Genomic DNA, 22001 nt, shown 5'->3' on the forward strand with positions numbered 1-22001 from the left:
GGTATTGACTACCAGGTATCGGAAAATTGCTACCGTATGGGTTCAAATGTGAACGCTATCCATTGACCGAGCGATTAGTGACAACATGAATCGGCACCGTGATACGATACTTGCCAGTGATATCAACACCCGGGGGCCACTTGAAAAAGTACACCAGGAAAACCGCACTTCCAGGATACACTTTGTGAAGTCAGTCCGAAGTTATAGGTCGACATACATCTGAACAAAACATGAGTACAAAGAACGACTATTAAACCCCTTTTATTGTGAAATTCAAATGTCTAAACGTTAAAATCTTTTTAATGGTTTCAGAAAATGTACTAAAAGTTAACATGAACTTCTCTTATAAGGTCCAACATTTTTACCATTTTGACTACTTTTAATATTATCATTATCACTACTAGGGGTGTCCCGATACCAACATTTTCACTTCCGATACGATACCAATATTCGAGCCTGGATATCGATCCAAAACGATATCAGCAGGAATGATACATACTCGTATTATTTAGTAGTGTGGAATGTTAGAAAAGGTTTGATCAAGTAAAATGAGTCCAACAATGAACAATAATAGCTACAAAAACACTAACGTATTTATTATTAATGGACTTATGCTGTCTTTAAGTTGAAGTGGAGTGGTCATTTTGTCACAAAAACTTGAGGTTAAACTCTCGACGCAGTGAGGCGAACAGTGCGGACACATTTGTTACTTGGAGACTTTGTAATATGCAGCAACTATAATTATTTGATGCTTGTTTATGTTGGCGTGTAATAAGCATAATACTTGCAGTACCAACACTTTGTAGGGCGCAACGTAACACATTCAGCTTCATGGAAAAAGCTACTTCCGAGTTCGACAACACACCATAGATACAGCACTGCCATCTAATGTCTTGGAAGTGCAACTGCATTGCAAATGGGACTCAAAAATAAAAATAATTATTTTTAAATGTTAAATAAATTAAAAAAAAGGATATTATTATCCAACAATTAATATTTATTAACACACAAATTGAGAAACCGGTATTGACTAGCAGGTATCGGAAAATTGCTACCGTATGGGTTCAAATGTGAACGCTATCCATTGACCGAGCGAGTGGTGACAACATGAATCGGCACAGTGATACGATACCTGCCAGTGATATCAACACCCGGGGGCCACTTGAAAAAGTACACCAGGAAAAACGCACTTCCAGGATAAACTTTGTGAAGTCAGTCCGAAGTTATAGGTCGACATATATCTGAACAAAACATGAGTACAAAGAACGACTATTAAACCCCTTTTATTGTGAAATTCAAATGTCTAAACATTAAAATCTTTTTAATGGTTTCAGAAAATGTACTAAAAGTTAACATGTACTTCTCTTATAAGGTCCAACATTTTTACCATTTTGACTACTTTTAATATTATCATTATCACTACTAGGGGTGTCCCGATACCAACATTTTCACTTCCGATACGATACCAATATTCGAGCCTGGATATCAATCCAAAACGATATCAGCAGGAATGATACATACTCGTATTATTTAGTAGTGTGGAATGTTAGAAAAGGTTTGATTAAGTAAAATGAGTCCAACAATGAACAATAGTAGCTACAAAAACACTAACATATTTATTATTAATGGACTTATGCTGTCTTTAAGTTGAAGTGGAGTGGTCATTTTGTCACAAAAACTTGTGAGGTTAAGCTCTCGACGAAGTAAGTCCAACAGTGCGGACACGTTTGTTACTTGGAGACTTTGTAATATGCAGCAACTATAATCATTTGATGCTTGTTTATGTTGGCGTGTAATAAGCATAATACTTGCAGTACCAACACTTTGTAGGGCGCAACGTAACACATTCAGCTTCATGGAAAAAGCTACTTCCGAGTTCGACAACACACCATAGATACAGCACTGCCATCTAATGTCTTGGAAGTGCAACTGCATTGCAAATGAGACTCAAAAATAAAAATACTTATTTTTAAATGTTAAATAAATAAAAAAAAATGATTTTATTATCCAACAATTAATATTTATTAACACACAAATTGAGAAACCGGTATTGACTAGCAGGTATCGGAAAATTGCTAGCGTATGGGTTCAAATGTGAACGCTATCCATTGACCGAGCGAGTAGTGACAACATGAATCGGCACAGTGATACGATACTTGCCAGTGATATCAACACCCGGGGGCCACTTGAAAAAGTACACCAGGAAAACCGCACTTCCAGGATACACTTTGTGAAGTCAGTCCGAAGTTATAGGTCGACATATATCTGAACAAAACATGAGTACAAAGAACGACTATTAAACCCCTTTTATTGTGAAATTCAAATGTCTAAACATTAAAATCTTTTTAATGGTTTCAGAAAATGTACTAAAAGTTAACATGAACTTCTCTTATAAGGTCCAACATTTTTACCATTTTGACTACTTTTAATATTATCATTATCACTACTAGGAGTGTCCCGATACCAACATTTTCACTTCCGATACGATACCAATATTCGAGCCTGGATATCGATCCAAAACGATATCAGCAGGAATGATACTTACTCGTATTATTTAGTAGTGTGGAATGTTAGAAAAGGTTTGATTAAGTCCAACAATGAACAATAGTAGCTACAAAAACACTAACATGTTTATTATTAATGGACTTATGCTGTCTTTAAGTTGAAGTGGAGTGGTCATTTTGTCACAAAAACGTGTGAGGTTAAGCTCTCGACGCAGTAAGGCGAACAGTGCGGACACGTTTGTTACTTGGAGACTTTGTAATATGCAGCAACTATAATTATTTGATGCTTGTTTATGTTGACAGAGGTCACCTTTTATTGTTCAATGACTATTACCTGCGTCTAGCTTGTGCGCTATTGTGTGCTTGGCTGTTGTGTAGCTGCCAGCTGCTAGTAGCCTACAGCAGAGCATGTTTACCTTTTTTTTTTACAAATGACTCAAATAGATGAAATTGTGTTTATTGGAGGACGTTTATTTATTTATTAGTTTGTTTATTTTTTCATTTTCTACTATTTTCATGCAAGCTGATATCAATATCAACATTGGATCGGTGCACCCCTAATATTATTATTATTATTAATATATACTATTTGGTGACTTGAGCAGCAGGGTAAATGACACCGAGCACACGTAGAAGATAAATCTTGTTTAACACAAACAATAATGCATAACAGCGTGGCGTCCGCGCTCTTATTTTGGCGGGCACAAGTCAAAAGCACACGTACACGAGGAGAAAGGAACTCGTCTGTTTGTGTCGTGAAAAATGTCTGAGCGGGAAAATAATCAAAAGTGACAAACTGTTGATGTCATTCGCTGAAGTCTTGTTGACTGGTGTTTTTTTTTTTTTTTTTGCATTTGGGAAAGTATGTTGCTGAAAATGAAAGATTGTAATTACTTGGCATGGACAGTAAAACATTTCAATCAACTTGGGTGTGCTCGTTGTTTATTTTTTCTTATTTATGTCAAGTCAGGTGATTAAAACAATAAAATAAAATAAAATAAACATGACATAAATGGTCCATGAGATAAGATGTGGGGTTTCCTCAGGGCTCCGTTTGAGGTCCCCTTTTTTTTGCTGCCTCTTGGGGACGTCATCAGGAGACACAACCTCCGTTTCCACGGCGACGCTGATGACACAGGACCAATAGACACCCTTCCTAACAGCGTTTTGAAGCCTACAATTATCACAAAACTCAGCTGCACGCGTGTTGACGAGGACCAAAGGGCCGGCGCACATTACACCAGTTTTAAAATTGCTGCATTGGCTCCCTGTCCGCCTCAATCTGGATTTCAAAATGGTAATATCATTTTCTACCGCTTATTCCCTTTGGGGTTGCGGGGGGGCGCTGGCGCCTATCTCAGCTACAATCGGGCGGAAGGCGGGGTACACCCTGGACAAGTCGCCCCCTCATCGCAGGGCTATTATTATCAGATTTTAAATGTCTTAATGGCCTTGAATACCAGAACAAAGACCCACGGCGAGGTGGCTTTTGGTGCAGGAGTTCAAGTGTCTTGAGGTCTTGTTCACGAGTGAGGGAAGAGTGGATTTTGAGATCGACTGTCGGATCGGTGATGTGGACTCTGCATCGCTCCGAAACGGTGAAGAAGGAGCTGAGCCGGAAGGCAAAGCTCTCAATTTACCGGTCCATCTCATCCCCAATTCTCACTTATGGTCATGAGTTCTGGGTTATGACAGAAAGGACAAGATCACGGGTCTGGTCAAGATCTGGTCAGAATACCACCAGGACCTGGGGAAGTTTTTAGGGGCACGTCCAACCGATAGGAGACCACGGGGAAAGACTGTCTCCTTGCTGGCCTGGGAAGGCCTCGGGGTCCCCTGGGAGGAGCTGGACGAAGTAGCTGGTGAGAAGGAAATCTGGGATTCTCTGCTTAGGCTGCTGCCCCCGCGACCCGACCTCGGGTAGGTGGAAAAATATGGATAGATGGATGGAACTCTTAATGGACTCGTTCTTGCAATGCAGCTAATGGAGTTCTAACAGTTCTGCCTGTAGGGAAGGGATTCATGTGGGCTCATTCCTGGTTGGATCTCGCGTGAGAGGAGGAGAGGAAGATTCATCATTTTGCAATGCATTCCACTGAAAATTATGGAAAGTGTCACCCTACATAGGAAATGGCGCTGTTGTCAAAGTTGGAATTGGCACAAAACACATTTTAAAGTATTTCACATTCTACTGCCATTTGGCGTCTAAAGTGGATGATGAAGCCCCCCCCAAAAATTTTTTTGTCATGTTTCATGTGTCGGGTAAACCGTGAAGAATGTGGCCTTATGAATCCCCTTTCTACTGTAAATCACTTTGAAAATGCATTCAATCACCGCCAACGATACTTCATTCACACTCAGGGCCGAGACCAGGAGTTGACAAAGACCGAGGTCAAAAAACGGAGCTTTGAAAGGCTGAAGTCATGAGTATCCCAGCCCCGTAGAAATAATATAACCTATAATATTAATATAATATAAATATTATTAGCAACACAATGAACAATCCACTTTTTGTTCATGAATATGCTGAAGTTAAGCACACTCAACAACATGTTTTTGACCCGTGTCCCAAATTTTTAGGTGTGTCCATATTTTTTTTACCTGTGTCCATATTTTTTCGTGTGTCCATATTATTTAGGTTTTATTATTATTTTTTTTAAGTGTGTCCATTTTTTTTTTTTTTTTTTAGGAGTGTCCATATTTTTTTTTTTTTTTAGGAGTGTCCATATTTTTTTTAGGTGTGTCTATATGTTTTAGGTTTGTACATTATTTTTCCACGTGTCCATATTTTTTACATATCCATATTTTTTATGTGTCCATATCTTTACATGTAGCCATATTTTCAGGTGTTTCCATATTTTTTAAGTTTCTCCATATTTTTTAGGTTTGTCCATTTTTTTTTTAAGTGTGTCCATTTTACTTTAGGTGTGTCCATATTTTTTTTAGGTGTGTCCATATTTTTTAGGTTTGTCCAATTTTTTTTACGTGTGTCCATTTTTTTACGTGTGTCCATTTTTTTACGTGTGTCCATTTTTTAGGTTTGTCCATTTTTTTTACGTCTGTCCATATTTTTTAGGTTTGTCCATTTTTTTTTTTTACACGTGTCCATTTTTTTAGGTGTCCATATTTATACATGTGTCCATATTTTCAGCTGTTTCCATATTTTTACGTGTGTCCATAGTTTTTAGGTTTGTCCATTTTTTTTTACGTGTGTCCATTTTTTTACATATCCATATTTTTTGTGTGTCCATATCTTTACATGTAGCCATATTTTCAGGTGTTTCCATATTTTTTAGGTGTGTCCATATTTTACGTGTGTCCATATTTTTTAGGTTTGTCCATTTTTTTTTTTTAAGTGTGTCCATTTTACTTTAGGTGTCCATATTTTTTTTAGGTATGTCCATATTTTTTAGGTTTGTCCAATTTTTTTTAAGTGTGTCCATTTTACTTTAGGTGTGTCCATATTTTTTTTACGTATGTCCATATTTTTTGGGTTTGTCCATTTTTTTTTTTTACACGTGTCCATTTTTTTAGGTGTCCATATTTATACATGTGTCCATATTTTCAGGTGTTTCCATATTTTTACGTGTGTCCATAGTTTTTAGGTTTGTCCATTTTTTTTTACGTGTGTCCATTTTTTTTTTTAGGTGTCCATATTTTTTTTTAGGTGTGTCCATATTTTTTTTAGGTTTGTCTATATATTTTAGGTTTTTACATTATTTTTCTTTTTCCGTGTGTGTTCATATTTTTTACATATCCATATTTTTTATTTGTCCATATCTTTACATGTAACCATATTTTCAGGTGTTTCCATATTTTTTAGGTGTGTCCATATTTTACGTGTGTCCATATTTTTTTTAGGTGCGTCCATATTTTTACGTGTGTCTATATTTTTTAGGTTTGTCCATTTTTTTCTACGTGTGCCCATACTTTTTAGATTTGTAAAATTTTTTTGGGGTGTGTCCATATTTTTACGTGTGTCCAAATTTTTTAGGTCTGTCCAATTTTTTTTACGTGTGTCCATATTTTTTACATTTGTCCATTTTTTTATGTGTGTCCATTTTTTTTTTACATCTGTCCATATTTTTTAGGTTTGTCCATTTTTTTTTTTTACACGTGTCTATTTTTTTAGGTGTCCATATTTATACATGTGTCCATAGTTTCAGGTGTTTCCATATTGTTACGTGTCCATATTTTTTAGGTTTGTCCATTTTTTTTTACGTGTCCATTTTTTTTTTTAGGTGTGTCCATATTTTTTTTAGGTGTGTCTATATTTTTTAGGTTTTTACATTATTTGTATTTTTCCATGTGTGTCCATATTTTTTACATATCCATATTTTTTATTTGTCCATATCTTTACATGTAACCATATTTTCAGGTGTTTCCATATTTTTTAGGTGTGTCCATATTTTTTAGGTTTGTCCATTTTTTTTTTTAAGGTGTGTCCATTTTACTTTAGGTGTGTCCATATTTTTTTTAGGTGCGTCCATATTTTTACGTGCGTCTATATTTTTTAGGTTTGTCCATTTTTTTCTACGTGTGTCCATATTTTTTAGATTTGTTCATTTTTTTAGGTGTGTCCATATTTTTACGTGTGTCCAAATTTTTTATGTTTGTCCAATTTATTTTATGTGTGTCCATATTTTTTAGGTTTGTCGATTTTTTTTACACGTGCCCAATTTTTTTAGGTGTCCATATTTATACATGTGTCCATAGTTTCAGGTGTTTCCATATTTTTACGTGTCCATATTTTTTAGGTTTGTCCATTTTTTTTTACGTGTCCATTTTTTTTTTTAGGAGTCCATATTTTTTTAGGTGTGTCCATATTTTTTAGGTTTGTACATTATTTTTCCACGTGTGTCCATATTTTATACATATCCATATTTCTTATGTGTCCATATCTTTACATGTAGCCATATTTTCAGGTGTTTCCATATGTTTTAGGTTTGTCCATATTTTTACGTGTCCATATTTTTTAGGTTTGTCCATTTTTTTTTACGTGTCCATTTTTTCTTTTAGGTGTGTCCATATTTTTTAGGTTTTTACATTTTTATTTTTCCATGTGTGTCCATATTTCATACAAATCCATATTTTTTATTTGTCCATATCTTTACATGTAACCATATTTTCAGGTGTTTCCATATTTTTTAGGTGTGTCCATATTTTTTAGGTTTGTCCATTTTTTTTTTTTTTAGGTGTGTCCATTTTACTTTAGGTGTGTCCATATTTTTTTTAGGTGCGTCCATATTTTTACGTGTGTCTATATTTTTTAGATTTGTTCATTTTTTTTTAGGTGTGTCCATATTTTTACATGTCCATATTTTTTATGTTTGTCCAATTTATTTTACGTGTGTCCATATTTTTTAGATTTGTCCATATTTTTTAGGTTTGTCGATTTTTTTTTACACGTGCCCATTTTTTTAGGTGTCCATATTTTCAGGTGTTTCCATATTTTTACGTGTGTCCATATTTTTTAGGTTTGTCCATTTTTTTTAACGTGTGTCCATTTTTTGTTTTAGGTGCATCCATATTTTTTAGGTTTGTTGATTTTTTTACACGTGTCCATTTTTTTAGGTGTTTCCATATTCATACATGTGTCCATATTTTCAGGTGTTTCCATATTTTTAGGTGTGTCCATATTTTTAGGTGCTTCCATATTTTTTTACGTGTCCATTTTTACTTGTGTCCATACTTTTTAGGTGTGTCCATATATTTTACGTGTCCATTTTTCAGGTGTTTCCATATTTTTTTTTAGGTGTGTCCATATTTTTTTATGTGTGTCTATATTTCTTTAAGTGTGTCCATATTTTCAGGTGTTTCCATATTTTTACGTGTCAATATTTTCAAGTGTTTCCATATTTTTAGGTGTGTCCATATATTTTACGTGTCCATTTTTTAGGTGTTTCCATATTTTTTTTAGGTGTGTAAATATTTTTACTTGTGTCCATACTTTTTAGGTGTGTGCATATTTTTTTTATCTTTGTCCATTTTTTTAGGTGCGTCCATTTTTTTACATGTGTCCATTTTTTTTAGGTGCATCCATATTTTTTAGGTTTGTTGATTTTTTTACACGTGTCCATTTTTTTAGGTGTGTCCATATTTATACATGTGTCCATATTTTCAGGTGTTTCCATATTTTTACGTGTGTCCATATTTTTTAGGTTTGTCCATTTTTTTTTACGTGTCCATATTTTTTTTAGGTGTGTCCATATTGTGTAGATTTGTACATTATTTTCCATGTGTGTTCATATTTTTTACATATCCATATTTTTTATTTGTCCATATCTTTACATGTAACCATATTTTCAGGTGTTTCCATATTTTTAGGTGTGTCTATATATTTTAGGTTTGTCCATTTTTTTTTTTTAGGTGTGTCCATTTTACTTTAGGTGTGTCCATATTTTTACGTGTCCATATTTTTTGGGTTTGTAAATATTTTTACTTGTGTCCATACTTTTTAGGTGTGTGCATATTTTTACTTGTGTCCATACTTTTTAGGTGTGTGCATATTTTTTTTTATCTTTGTCCATTTTTTTAGGTGCGTCCATTTTTTTTAAGTGTGTCCATTTTTTTTAGGTGTCCATATTTTTTTAGGTTTGTCCGGTTTTTTAAAATGTCCATATTTTTCAATGTGTCCATATTATCAGGTATGTCCATATGTGTACATTTTTTTATGTGTGTCCATATTTTTAAATATGTCCATTTATTACGTGTCCATTTTTTTTACGTGTCCATATTTTTTTTATCTTTGTTCATTTTTTTAGGTGTCCATATTTTCAGGTGTTTTCATATTTTTACGTGTCAATATTTTCAGGTGTTTCCATATTTTTACGTGTCAATATTTTCAGGTGTTTCCATATTTTTAGGTGTGTCCATATATTTTACGTGTTTCCATATTTTTTTTAGGTGTGTACATATTTTTACTTGTGTCCATACTTTTTAGGTGTGTGCATATTTTTTTTATCTTTGTCCATTTTTTTTAGGTGTGTCCATATTTTTTTACGTGAGTCCATATTTTTACATGTCCATATTTTTTAGGTTTGTCCGGTTTTTTGAAATGTCCATATTTTTCAATGTGTCCATATTATCAGGTATGTCCATATGTGTTCATTTCTTTTATAAGTGTGTACATTTTTCTTTGTGTGTCCATATTTTTAAATATGTCCATTTATTACATGTGTCCATTTTTTTTTTACATGTGTCCACATTTTTTACATGTGTCCACATTTCTGGAACCAATTAATTAGATCTCCATGATTTCCCATTGAAATTTGCGTTTGTCGTTTTAGAACAAAAACAAACAAAAACCTTTTTTTTTTTCTTCTTTCAGCTCCTTTTATGTTGCTTCAAAACGCTAATTTTGATTCTATTTTAAAAAGCTGAGTTATTTCTTTTTTATTTTTCTAGCAGACATGATCTCACACACAAGTGAAAATGCAATAACTGTACATTAATAACAAATATGTCTATGTTAATAAACAATAACTATGTTAATAAGCAAGAAGTGTATGTTCACAAATTGTATGTTAAAAAGCAAAAAGGGTACGTTAATAAGCACAAAGTGATGTTAATAAGGGTGTGACAGCAAGCAATAAGTGTACATTAATAAGGAATATGTGTGTTATTAAGTATGCGTTATTAAGTAACAAGTGTGTGTCCATAAACACTAAGTGTGTGTCCATAAACACTAAGTGTGTGTCAATAAGTGTGTGTGTTATAAGCAACAAGTGTGTGTCTATAAGTGTTTGTTTTATTATGTGTGTGTTACTAAGTGTGTGGGTGTGTGTTATATTAAGTGTGTGTTAAGTATGTGTGTGTGTGTTAAGTGTTTCTCACACAAGTGCAGCCGACTGTAATTGTTTCTGTTCCCAGTCTGAATTCATATTTTGTGTTCTTCTTCTTCTTCTTGCTCAGGTTCTTCTTCTTCTTCTTCTGTCGTGTGACCCTGCAGTGGGAACATTGACCATTATTGACTTTACAGTGGAAATAAGTATATATATATATATATATATATGTCATCCGGGAGGAGCTCAAAGTAAAGCCGCTGCTCCTTCACATCGAGAGGAGCCAGATGAGGTGGTTCGGGCATCTGGTCAGGACGCCACCCGAACGCCTCCCTAGGGAGGTGTTTAGGGCACGTCCAACCGGTAGGAGGCCACAGGGAAGGCCCAGGACACGTTGAGAAGACTATGTCTCCCGGCTGGCCTGGGAACGCCTCGGGATCCCCCGGGAAGAGCTGGACGAAGTGGCTGGGGAGAGGGAAGTCTGGGTTTCCCTGCTTAGGCTGTTGCCCCCGTGACTCGACTTTGGATAAGCGGAAGAAGATGGATGGATGGATGGATGTGTATGTATGTATGTATGTATGTATATATATATATATATATATATATATATATATATATATATGTAGGTGTGGGAAAAATCACAAGACTACTTCATCTCTCTATATATATATATATATATACATATACATACATACACACACGAGGGTCTTTGTTCTGTGTGTATGTATATATACATGTTCACACACACACACACACACACACACACACACACACACACACACACACACACACACACACAGATATACATATATACAAACCTATACATATATATAAACATATACATATATATACAAATATATATGTATATAAACATATACATACATATATGCATATATATACACATATGTATGTATATATATATATATATATATATTATATATAAATAAAAAGTTAATAAAAACAATTTTATCATGTACCCGTGTACATACATGTACTAGCATACTGTACATATATACAGTATATATATATATATATATATATATATATACAGTATATATATATATACATATATACACAGTGTATATGTATGTATATATGTATGAACAATCAAACATTGTTTAAAAAGACGCCAGCAAACTCCAAAACGCACTCGTATTATTTTGATTTACTCCCTCCAGTTATCCAGCAGTTGTAAAAATAATGACATGATATTTCTGAACAGACAAAATGTCTATTTTATTTTTATCAATCTATATTTGTTGACAAGCACACGTCGACGGACCAACTCCTCGCTCCTGGCTGTACTTCTGCACACCTGCCAGCTCGTACGCCTTTTCCAGGCCGACTAAATAGCGACGCAAAACAGGAAAGCAGTTTCAGTCTTGATAAATCATCTCCTCCCAGTATTGTGTGCGTTCTGATGATGGGCGTACATTCTGCATGTTGGTTTCTGCTGATTATTATATTTAAAAAATATATATTTTGAAAAAGCGTTTGGATCCGGTTCACTTCTAACGTGGAAGCACAGAAAGCGTGTCCAAAGTATCGATTTTGTCAGCACCAGTATCAGATAAGAACCCAGTCTGCTGTCAGTGTTGGCGCACACTTCCTTCTTTCTGCGCTCACCTGTGCAAAACCAGGACCTGATACTCGATAGGTCGGACCTGCAAGGCCGCGTCTTCACCGCCGCCCGGCTGGCCGAGACAGCCGCTTGTCAGGCAGCGGGCGTTGGACAGCACCCTTGGGAGACGCCAGGCCACGTTGGACTCTCTGGAGGGAAGACGAAATGTGTTGTGCTGATCTTTACTAGGCCTGTCCCAATCACACATTGATATCACACTGATATCATCCAAACAACAATTATGTGATATGTGACGTATCATGTGAGATACAAACAGTCCTTCATGTATATATATATATATATATATATATATATATATATATATATATATATATATATATATATATATATATATATACATACATACATACACACACACACACAGTGAGGCAAAAAAGTATTTAGTCAGCCACCGATTGTGCAAGTTCTCCCACTTAAAATGATGACAGAGGTCTGTAATTTTCATCATAGGTACACTTCAACTGTGAGAGACCGAATGTGAAAAAAAAAATCCAGGAATTCACATTGTAGGAATTTTAAAGAATTTATTTGTAAATTATGGTGGAAAATAAGTATTTGGTCAACCATTCTAAGCTCTCACTGATGGAAGGAGGTTTTGGCTCAAAATCTCACGATACATGGCCCCATTCATTCTTTCCTTAACACGGATCAATCGTCCTGTCCCCTTAGTAGAAAAACAGCCCCAAAGCATGATGTTTCCACCCCCATGCTTCACAGTAGGTATGGTGTTCTTGGGATGCAACTCAGTATTCTTCTTCCTCCAAAAACGACGTGTTGAGTTTATACCAAAATAGATACATGGATGATACAGCAGAGGATTGGGAGAATGTCATGTGGTCAGATGAAACTAAAATAGAACTTTTTGGTATAAACTCAACTCGTCGTGTTTGGAGGAAGACAAATACTGAGTTGCATCCCAAGAACACCACACCTACTGTGAAGCATGGGGGTGGAAACATCATGCTTTGGGGCTGTTTTTCAGCTAAGGGGACACGATGATTGATCTGAATGGGCTCATGTATCGTGAGATTTTAAACCAAAACCTCCTTCCTTCAGTGAGCGCTTTGAATGGTTGACCAAATACTTATTTTCCACCATAATTTACAAATAAATTCTTTAAAATACCTACAATGTGAATTCCTGGATTTTTTTTTTCCCACATTCTGTCTCTCACAGTTGAAGTGTACCTATGATGAAAATTACAGACCTCTGTCATCATTTTAAGTGGGAGAACTCGACTTGTCCAGGGTGTACCCCGCCTTCCGCCCGATTGTAGCTGATAGGCGCCAGCGCCCCCCCGCGACCCCAAAAGGGAATAAGCGGTAAAAAATGGATGGATGGATGGAAACTTGCACAATCGGTGGCTGACTAAATACTTTTTTGCCCCACTGTATATATGTATATGAGGTGGCGACTTGTCCAGGGTGTACCCCGCCTTCCGCCCGATTGTAGCTGAGATAGGCGCCAGCACCCCCCGCCACCCCAAAAGGGTATAAGCGGTAGAAAATTGATGGATGGATGGAAACTTGCACAATCGGTGGCTGACTAAATACTTTTTTGCCCCACTGTATATATGTATATGAGGTGGCGACTTGTCCAGGGTGTACCCTGCCTTCCGCCCGATTGTAGCTGAGATAGGCGCCAGCAACCCCCGCGACCACAAAAGGCAATAAGCGGTAGAAAATGGATGGATGGATATATATATATATACACATATTTATGTATATGTCATAATGTGCAATTAATTAATGAAATATATTAAACAATGCATTATTGTTTACAAAGTACAAAGAATAAGAATTCTGATAAACATTTTAAACTTGATTAGAAAAGCAATCACCTTATTCGTCTCACCATAACTTATTTATTTATTCATGAGAACCCTATTAATTATTTATACATTTATTATGTATTTACTCACTCATTTATGTATTTGTTCTCTGTTGCATTACGGATTGAGCACTAATGAGTTAGTAACTGATCTAGGATTAAATAAACTCAGCTTCTTCCTGCTCCTTCTCGGACACGAGAGCCTGTAAATTGTATCGGTTTGCAAATACCATACCCCGATATCGCACCACATTCCTGTCCGTATCGGCCCGAGGTGACGCGGGCGACTCACCTGTAGGTCCAGGGCGAGAGCGACACGTTGGCCAGGTGGTCCTGGTGGGCGCTGGTCATGTGACGCAGCAGCGGGTCCAACAGCAGCCTGACGGTCGTCCGGTCCGGAGTCCTGCAGTCCGCTCGCCCGTGCAAGCCGGCGGCCAGGCCCAGCCGCAACACAACTCCCAAAACCTTCAACGGCAAAAGAAGCTGACTATGGTTTGACGACGTGAAGGCAAGAAAAGATGTTTGACTCACCAGGAACATGGCAGCCGCAATCGGAGGCGTTTGTGAGATCTTTCTATCCGCTTGCCGTCCTCTTTTATATCTTCAACCACAGACGATATCTTTGCGGTATCTCTTCCGCTTGTCGTCCACAAAAGCAACTTCACTCGCGCGCGGGGGCGAGCGTCGCTCTCGTGATGAGTCAGCACAACTTCAAAAAGGTGCCCGTCTTCTTTCCACTTCCTGTTTGTCTCTCGCACCTGTCGCCGGTTGTGCCAATCAGGATGCTTGGAACTGTGCTATGCCTACCGTCTCTGCATCCTGGGGTCTTGTGTCAACTCTTTTGCCCACCTTTTAGTGCAGATCATTTTGTGTTTAACATTTTTTTTTTCATTATTAATTTTCCTGAAGGAATCAATAAAGTACTATCTATTCAAAACAAATGTTTAATGTTAAGTTTATTAAATTAATAACAATGGATTATCCATCCATCCTTTTTCTACCGCTTTTTTTTCATTAGAGTAATAATAGTGCTAACTAATCCACAATATGTTCATGTTGACAGCCTTATTTAAAAAAAAAAAAAAAAAATCAAATCACCATGCTTGACGGTAGGGATGATGTTCCTGGGACTAAAGGCCTCACTTTCTCTCCTCCCAACATATTGCTGGGTATTGTGGCCAAACAACTCAATTTTTGTTTCATCTGACCACAGAACTTTCCTCCAGGTCTTAACTTTGTCCATGTGGTATCAGTTTAAATAAAAAAAGTGAGCTGTTTGGCTGTTATATATATATATATATATAAAAACACACACACATATACATACACACATATATATACACACATACATACATACATATATATATACACATACATACACACACATATACAGATATATATATACATAAATATATACACTTATATATACACATATATACAGAAATATATATACATACATACATATATACACATAAATATATACACAGACACACACACGTACAGTATATGCATGAGTACAGTATGTATATTCAGTGTGAGTCATCTGTGTTGTGTTTATCTGTTGTGATGAACAGTACAGATAAGTACATGGTAAAACTTCAAGCGTATATTGTGTAGGAGTGTTTAAGTAGGTCACGGAGTACTTCATCTACTTTGATCCTCTACTTTGTACACATCGCAACACAATCTCAGTCGTCTTTGACACTTCTTGGGTTTTTCCAACACGTGCCAAGAACAAGGTCACTAATCAGTTGGAGTGTCCGTTGTGTAAGTACTATGAATGTGTGAACATAAAGGTACAGTAGTACTATGGACGTCTGAATTTAAAAGTCCAGTAGTACTATGGACGTGGGAATTTAAAAGTAAAGAGTACAGTAGTACTATGGACGTGTGATTTTAAAAGTACAGTAGTACTATGGACGAGCGACTTTATAAGTATGGTAGTACAATGGACATAAAACTTTACAAGTACAGTAGTACTATGAATGTATGACTTTACAAGTACAATAGTACTATTAACGTGTGACTTTAAAAGTACAGTGGTAATCTGAACGTATAACTTTACAAGTACAGTAGTACTATGGACGTGTGACTTTATAAGTATGGTAGTACAATGGACATAAAACTTTACAAGTACAGTAGTACTATGAATGTATGACTTTACAAGCACAATAGTACTATGGACGTGTGTCTTTACAAGTACAATACAGTAGTGCTATGAATGTGTGTACAAGAAAGTACAACAGAATGTATGACTTTACAAGTAGAGTAGTACTATGAATGTATGACTTTACAAGTAGAGTAGTACTATGAATGTATGACTTTACAAGTACAGTAAAACTAAAAATTTATGAATTTACAAGTGTAGTAGTACTAGGAACATATGACTTTACAAGTACAGTAGTACTATGAACGTGTGACTTTACAAAGTACAGTAGTACTATGACTATAAAACTTTACAAGTACAGCAGTACTATGAACGCGTGACTTTACAAGTACAGTAGTACTTTGAACAAATGACTTTACAAGTACAGTGGTAATCTGAAAGTATAACTTTGCAAGTACAATACAGTAGTGCTATGAACGTGTGACTTTACAAGTACAGTAGAATGTATGACTTTACAAGTACAGTAGTACTATAGACATGTGACTTTACAAGTATAGTGGTACTATGGATGTATAACTTTACAAGGACGTACAGCAGTCCTATGAACGTGTGACTTTACAAGTACAGTAGTACTATGAACGTGTGACTTTACAAGTACAGTAGTACTATGAACGTGTGACTTTACAAGTACAGTAGTACTGTGACCGTGTGACTTTACAAGTACAGTAGTACTATGACCGTGTGACTTTACAAGTACAGTAGTACTATGGACATGTAACTTTAAAAGTATAGTGGCAATCTGAAAGTATAACTACAAGTACAATACAGTAGTGCTATGAACGTGCGACTTTACAAGAAAGTACAGTAGAATGTATGACTTTACAAGTACAGTAGTACTATGAACGGATGACTTTACAAGTACAGTAGTACTATGAACATGTGACTTTATAAGTACAGTAATACTATGAACGTGTGACTTTACAAGTACAGTAGTACTATGAACATATGACTTTACAAGTACAGTAGTACTATGAACGTGTGACTTTACAAGTACAATAGTACTATGGACATGTGACTTTAAAAGTATAGTGGTAATCTGAAAGTATAACTACAAGTACAATACAGTAGTGCTATGAACGTGTGACTTTACAAGAAAGTACAGTAGAATGTATGACTTTACAAGTACAGTAGTAATATGAATGTAAAACTTTACAAGTACAGTAGTACTAATGTGAAACTTTACAAGTACAGTAGTACTATTAACGGGCAACTTTATAAGTACAGTAGTACTATGACCGTGTGACTATACAAGTACAGTAATTGAATATATAACTTTACAAGTACAGTAGTACTATGAACATGTGACTTTACAAGTACAGTAATACTATGGACGGGTGACTTTAAAAGTATAGTGGTACTATGGATGTACAACATTACAAATACAATACAGTGGTACTATGAGGTGCAACTTTACAAGTACAGTAGTACTATGAACGTATGACTTTAAAAGTACATACACGGTATAGAGACTTTACAAGTATATTTAGTGTATATTTACAAGTATAAACAGTTTACACACACACGCAGATTTAATTTGGTATAATAATGAAACTTTCAAAACAGGTTACATGTTACGGGTTTTTTTTTTTTTTTTTTTTAAAAGCTGCTTTTGCCACAAATTCATTTCCATAAAAAAACAAAAAATCTATTTACAATCTGGATGAATACGAATCTCTATTCAGATGTGAAGTGAGACTCATTTTTAAGTCAAATGAGTCTCACTTTAGGATTCGGAATGATCACAAATAATCACAGTTGCTACAAAAGCGGTTTAATTCAAGCGGTACTTTTGTTGACATTGTTACAGGTAAACTTTGCCTGTGCTTGTTGTTAATGTGTTGTCTTCTTGGAGCATATTGAAACTTGCTGTGCTTCTCTGACAGTATCATTGTGTATCATCGGTGCTAACCACACGTACTTTCGATACATGTGTCGACTGGGACAGCAACACACACACACGTATGCAGTATTACTGTAGTACATACACACACAGTATGCAGTATAAGTGTGGTACATACGCACACGTATGCAGTATAAGTGTGGTACATACGCACACGTATGCAGTATTACTGTAGTACATACACCCCGGCTTGCAGTATAAGTGTGGTACATACACACACAGTATGCAGTATAAGTGTAGTATATACACACACACAGTATGCAGTATAAGTGTAGTATATACACACACACAGTATGCAGTATAAGTGTGGTACATACACACACAGTATGCAGTATAAGTGTGGTACATACACACACAATATGCAGTATAAGTGTGGTACATACACACAATATGCAGTATACGTGTGGTACATACACACACACAATATGCAGTAAAAGTGTGGTACATACACACACACAGTATGCAGTATAAGTGTGGTACATACACACACAATATGCAGTATAAGTGTGGTACATACACACACACACAGCATGCAGTATAAGTGTGGTACATACGCACACGGCACGGCATGCAGCATAAGTGTAGTAGCAGAGAGTTGTGGTGATATTTGTATAAAGTATTTACAAGTTGTTACCGTGACAACAGTCTCCATAGAGAGAAGGTGTCAAGGAGAGCATCTTTCTCAGATGAGGAAGATGATGTCATCAGCCACCATGACCTGGTTGTCGTCTTGCATGCGGCGTAGAGCCACGCCCACTTCCTGCCGCGTGAAGCCCACCTCGCGGTCTTTGTTGACGGCGTCCATCAGCGCCTGCATCTTCACCGACTGAGCGTGTGCGGACTGGAAGACGGCGAACAGAGACGACTTGAACTCCTTCAACCTGGCAGGAAGACCAAACAAAACGTTTAGAAGTTGGCTTTTTGACTTTTGGGGTGTGGCGCTGACGAGGCGCACACCTGTCTGCCGCCAGCTCGCCGTCTTCAGAGGAAACCTGCGCTGGTTCTTCTGCCGCCTGATCCGCCTTCGCTCTTTTCGGGGCAGCACTGTGAACTGAAACACAAAATACATGTCATACGATGTTCAACTCCTCTCAATACACCAGGATTGGAAAAATGGAGCCACAACTGCCCAGTATCACTATATCACAACGTATCATATTGTTTCACCGTATCAATATATCATACAGTATCACTATATCACAACGTATCATATTGTTTCACTGTATCAATATATCATACGGTATCACAACGTATCATATTGTTTCACTGTATCAATATATCACACCGTATCATATTGTTTCACTGTATCAATATTTCTTACAGTATCCTATTGTTTCACTGTAGCAATATATCATACAGTATCACTAATCCCAATGTATCATATTGTTTCACAGTATCAAAACATTATAAAGTATCACTATATCACAATGTATCATAGTGTTTCACTGTATCAATATATCATACAGTATCACACCGTATCATATTGTTTCACTGTATCAATATTTCATACAGTATCCTATCGTTTCACTGTAGCAATATATCATACAATATCACTAATCACAACGTATCATATTGTTTCACAGTATCAATACATTATACAGTATCACTATAGCACAATGCATCATATTGTTTCACTGTATCAATATATCATACAGAATCACAATGTATCATATTGTTTCACTGTAACAATATATTGTACAGTATCACAATATCACACCGAATCATATTGTTTCACCGTATCAATATATCATACAGTATCACTATATCACACCGTATCATATTTTCACTCTACCAATATATCATACGGTATCATAACGTATCATATTGTTTCAATGTATCAATATATCACACCGTATCGTATTGTTTCACTGTATCAATATTTCATACAGTATCCTATTGTTTCACTGTAGCAATATATCATACAATATCACTAATCACAACGTATCATATTGTTTCACAGTATCAATACATTATACAGTATCACTATATCACAACGCATCATATTGTTTCACTGTATCGATATATCACAGAATCACACTATCATATTGTTTCACTGTATCAATATACCATGCAGTTTCATTGTTTAACTAAATCAATCTATCATACAGTATGATATTGTTTTACTGTATCAATATTTCATACAGTATCCCATGGTTTCACTGTAACAATATATCATACAAGACCACTGTATCACACCGTATCATATTGTTACATTGCATCAGTATACCATTCAGTATCATATTGTTTTACCGAATCAATATTTCATACAGTATCATTGTTTCACTGTATCAATATATTATACACTATCTATATCATACTGCATCATGTTTCACTGTATCAATGTATCATACAGTCTCATATCGTTTAACTGAATCAATATAGCCTACAGTGTCATTGTTTCACTGTATCAATATTTCATACAGTATCATTGTTTCACTATCAATACAACATACGGTATCACTACATCACATTGTATCATTTTGTTCCACTGTATCAATACACCATACAGTATCATATTGTTTTACTTCAATAATATAGTATACAGTATCACCATCACACTTTATCATAATGTTAATCCGTATCAATATATCATACAGTATCATATTGTTTCACTGTATCAATATAACATGCAGTTTCATTTAACTAAATCAATATATCGTACAGTATGATATTGTTTTACTGTATCAATATTTCATACAGTATCCTATGGTTTCACTGTAACAATATATCATACAAGACCACTATATCACACTGGATCATATTGTTACATTGCATCAGTATACCATTCAGTATCATTGTTTTACTGAAACAATTTATCATTCAGTATCATTGTTTCACTGTATCAATATTTTATACACTATATCATACTGTATCATGTTTCCCTGTATCAATGTATCATACAGTCTCATATCTAACTGAATCAATATATCCTAGTGTCATTGTTTCACTGTATCAATATTTCATACAGTATCATTGTTTCACTATCAATACAACATACGGTATCACTACATCACATTGTATCATTTTGTTCCACTGTATCAATACACCATACAGTATCATATTGTTTTACTTCAATAATATAGTATACAGTATCACCATCACACTTCATCATAATGTTCATCCGTATCAATATATCATACAGTATCATATTGTTTCACTGTATCAATATAACATGCAGTTTCATTTAACTAAATCAATATATCGTACAGTATGATATTGTTTTACTGTATCAATATTTCATACAGTATCCTATGGTTTCACTGTAACAATATATCATACAAGACCACTATATCACACTGGATCATATTGTTACATTGCATCAGTATACCATTCAGTATCATATTGTTTTACTGAAACAATATATCATACAGTATCATTGTTTCACTGTATCAATATTTTATACACTATATCATACTGTATCATGTTTCCCTGTATCAATGTATCATACAGTCTCATATCATTTAACTGAATCAATATATCCTAGTGTCATTGTTTCACTGTATCAATATTTCATACAGTATCATTGTTTCACTATCAATACATCATACGGTATCACTACATCACATTGTATCATTTTGTTCCACTGTATCAATACACCATACAGTATCATATTGTTTTACTGCATCAATATATTATACAGTATCACCATCACACTGCATCATGTTTATCCGTATCAATATATCATACAGTATCATTATTTCACTGTACCAATATATATCATACAGTATCACTATATCACAACATATTGATTCACTGTATAACTATATCACACCGTATCATATTGTTTCACTGTATCAATATACCATAGCATCATTGTTTTACTGAATAAATACATCATTCAGTATCATATTGTTTCAATGTATCTGTATTTTATACAGTATCATTGTTTCACTGTACTAATACATCACATTGTATCACTGTTTGACTATCAATATACCATACAGTATCATATTGTTTTACTGAATCAACATATCATACAGTATCACCATCAGACTGCATCATGTTTTACTGTATCAATATATATCATACACTATCACTATAACACAACATATATTGTTCCACTGTATCAATATATCAGCCATTGTCACTATATCACATCGTATCATTGTTTCACTGGATCAATATATATTTCAGTATCACTATATCACAACATATGTTTCACTGTATCAATAAA

General features: G+C 35.2%; 2 protein-coding genes across 2 annotated transcripts in view; both read right to left on the bottom strand.

The window, feature by feature from the left end:
• Positions 1–6929: 6929 nt before the first annotated feature.
• On the bottom strand, positions 6930–14480 carry LOC133542434 (interleukin-17F-like). Its single transcript, XM_061886541.1, has 4 exons — positions 14292–14480; positions 14053–14225; positions 11915–12058; positions 6930–10449 (listed from the first exon to the last, which is right to left on the bottom strand). The coding sequence occupies exons 1-4, from the start codon at positions 14298–14300 to the stop codon at positions 10326–10328; spliced, it is 450 nt and encodes a 149-aa protein (XP_061742525.1). The 5' UTR covers positions 14301–14480; the 3' UTR covers positions 6930–10325.
• Positions 14481–17676: 3196 nt separating this feature from the next.
• mcm3 (minichromosome maintenance complex component 3) overlaps positions 17677–22001 on the bottom strand; it is a 38311-nt gene continuing 33986 nt past the window's right edge. Inside the window, exons 16-17 of the mRNA XM_061886539.1 lie at positions 18785–18878; positions 17677–18708 (exon numbers count right to left, since the gene is read on the bottom strand). Coding sequence (XP_061742523.1) covers positions 18510–18708; positions 18785–18878 — 293 coding nt within the window. The 3' untranslated portion in view covers positions 17677–18509. The remainder of the gene's footprint in view (positions 18709–18784; positions 18879–22001) is intronic.

Source organism: Nerophis ophidion, linkage group LG24 (genome assembly GCF_033978795.1).
Source record: "Nerophis ophidion isolate RoL-2023_Sa linkage group LG24, RoL_Noph_v1.0, whole genome shotgun sequence".
Taxonomy (NCBI): Eukaryota; Metazoa; Chordata; class Actinopteri; order Syngnathiformes; family Syngnathidae; genus Nerophis; species Nerophis ophidion.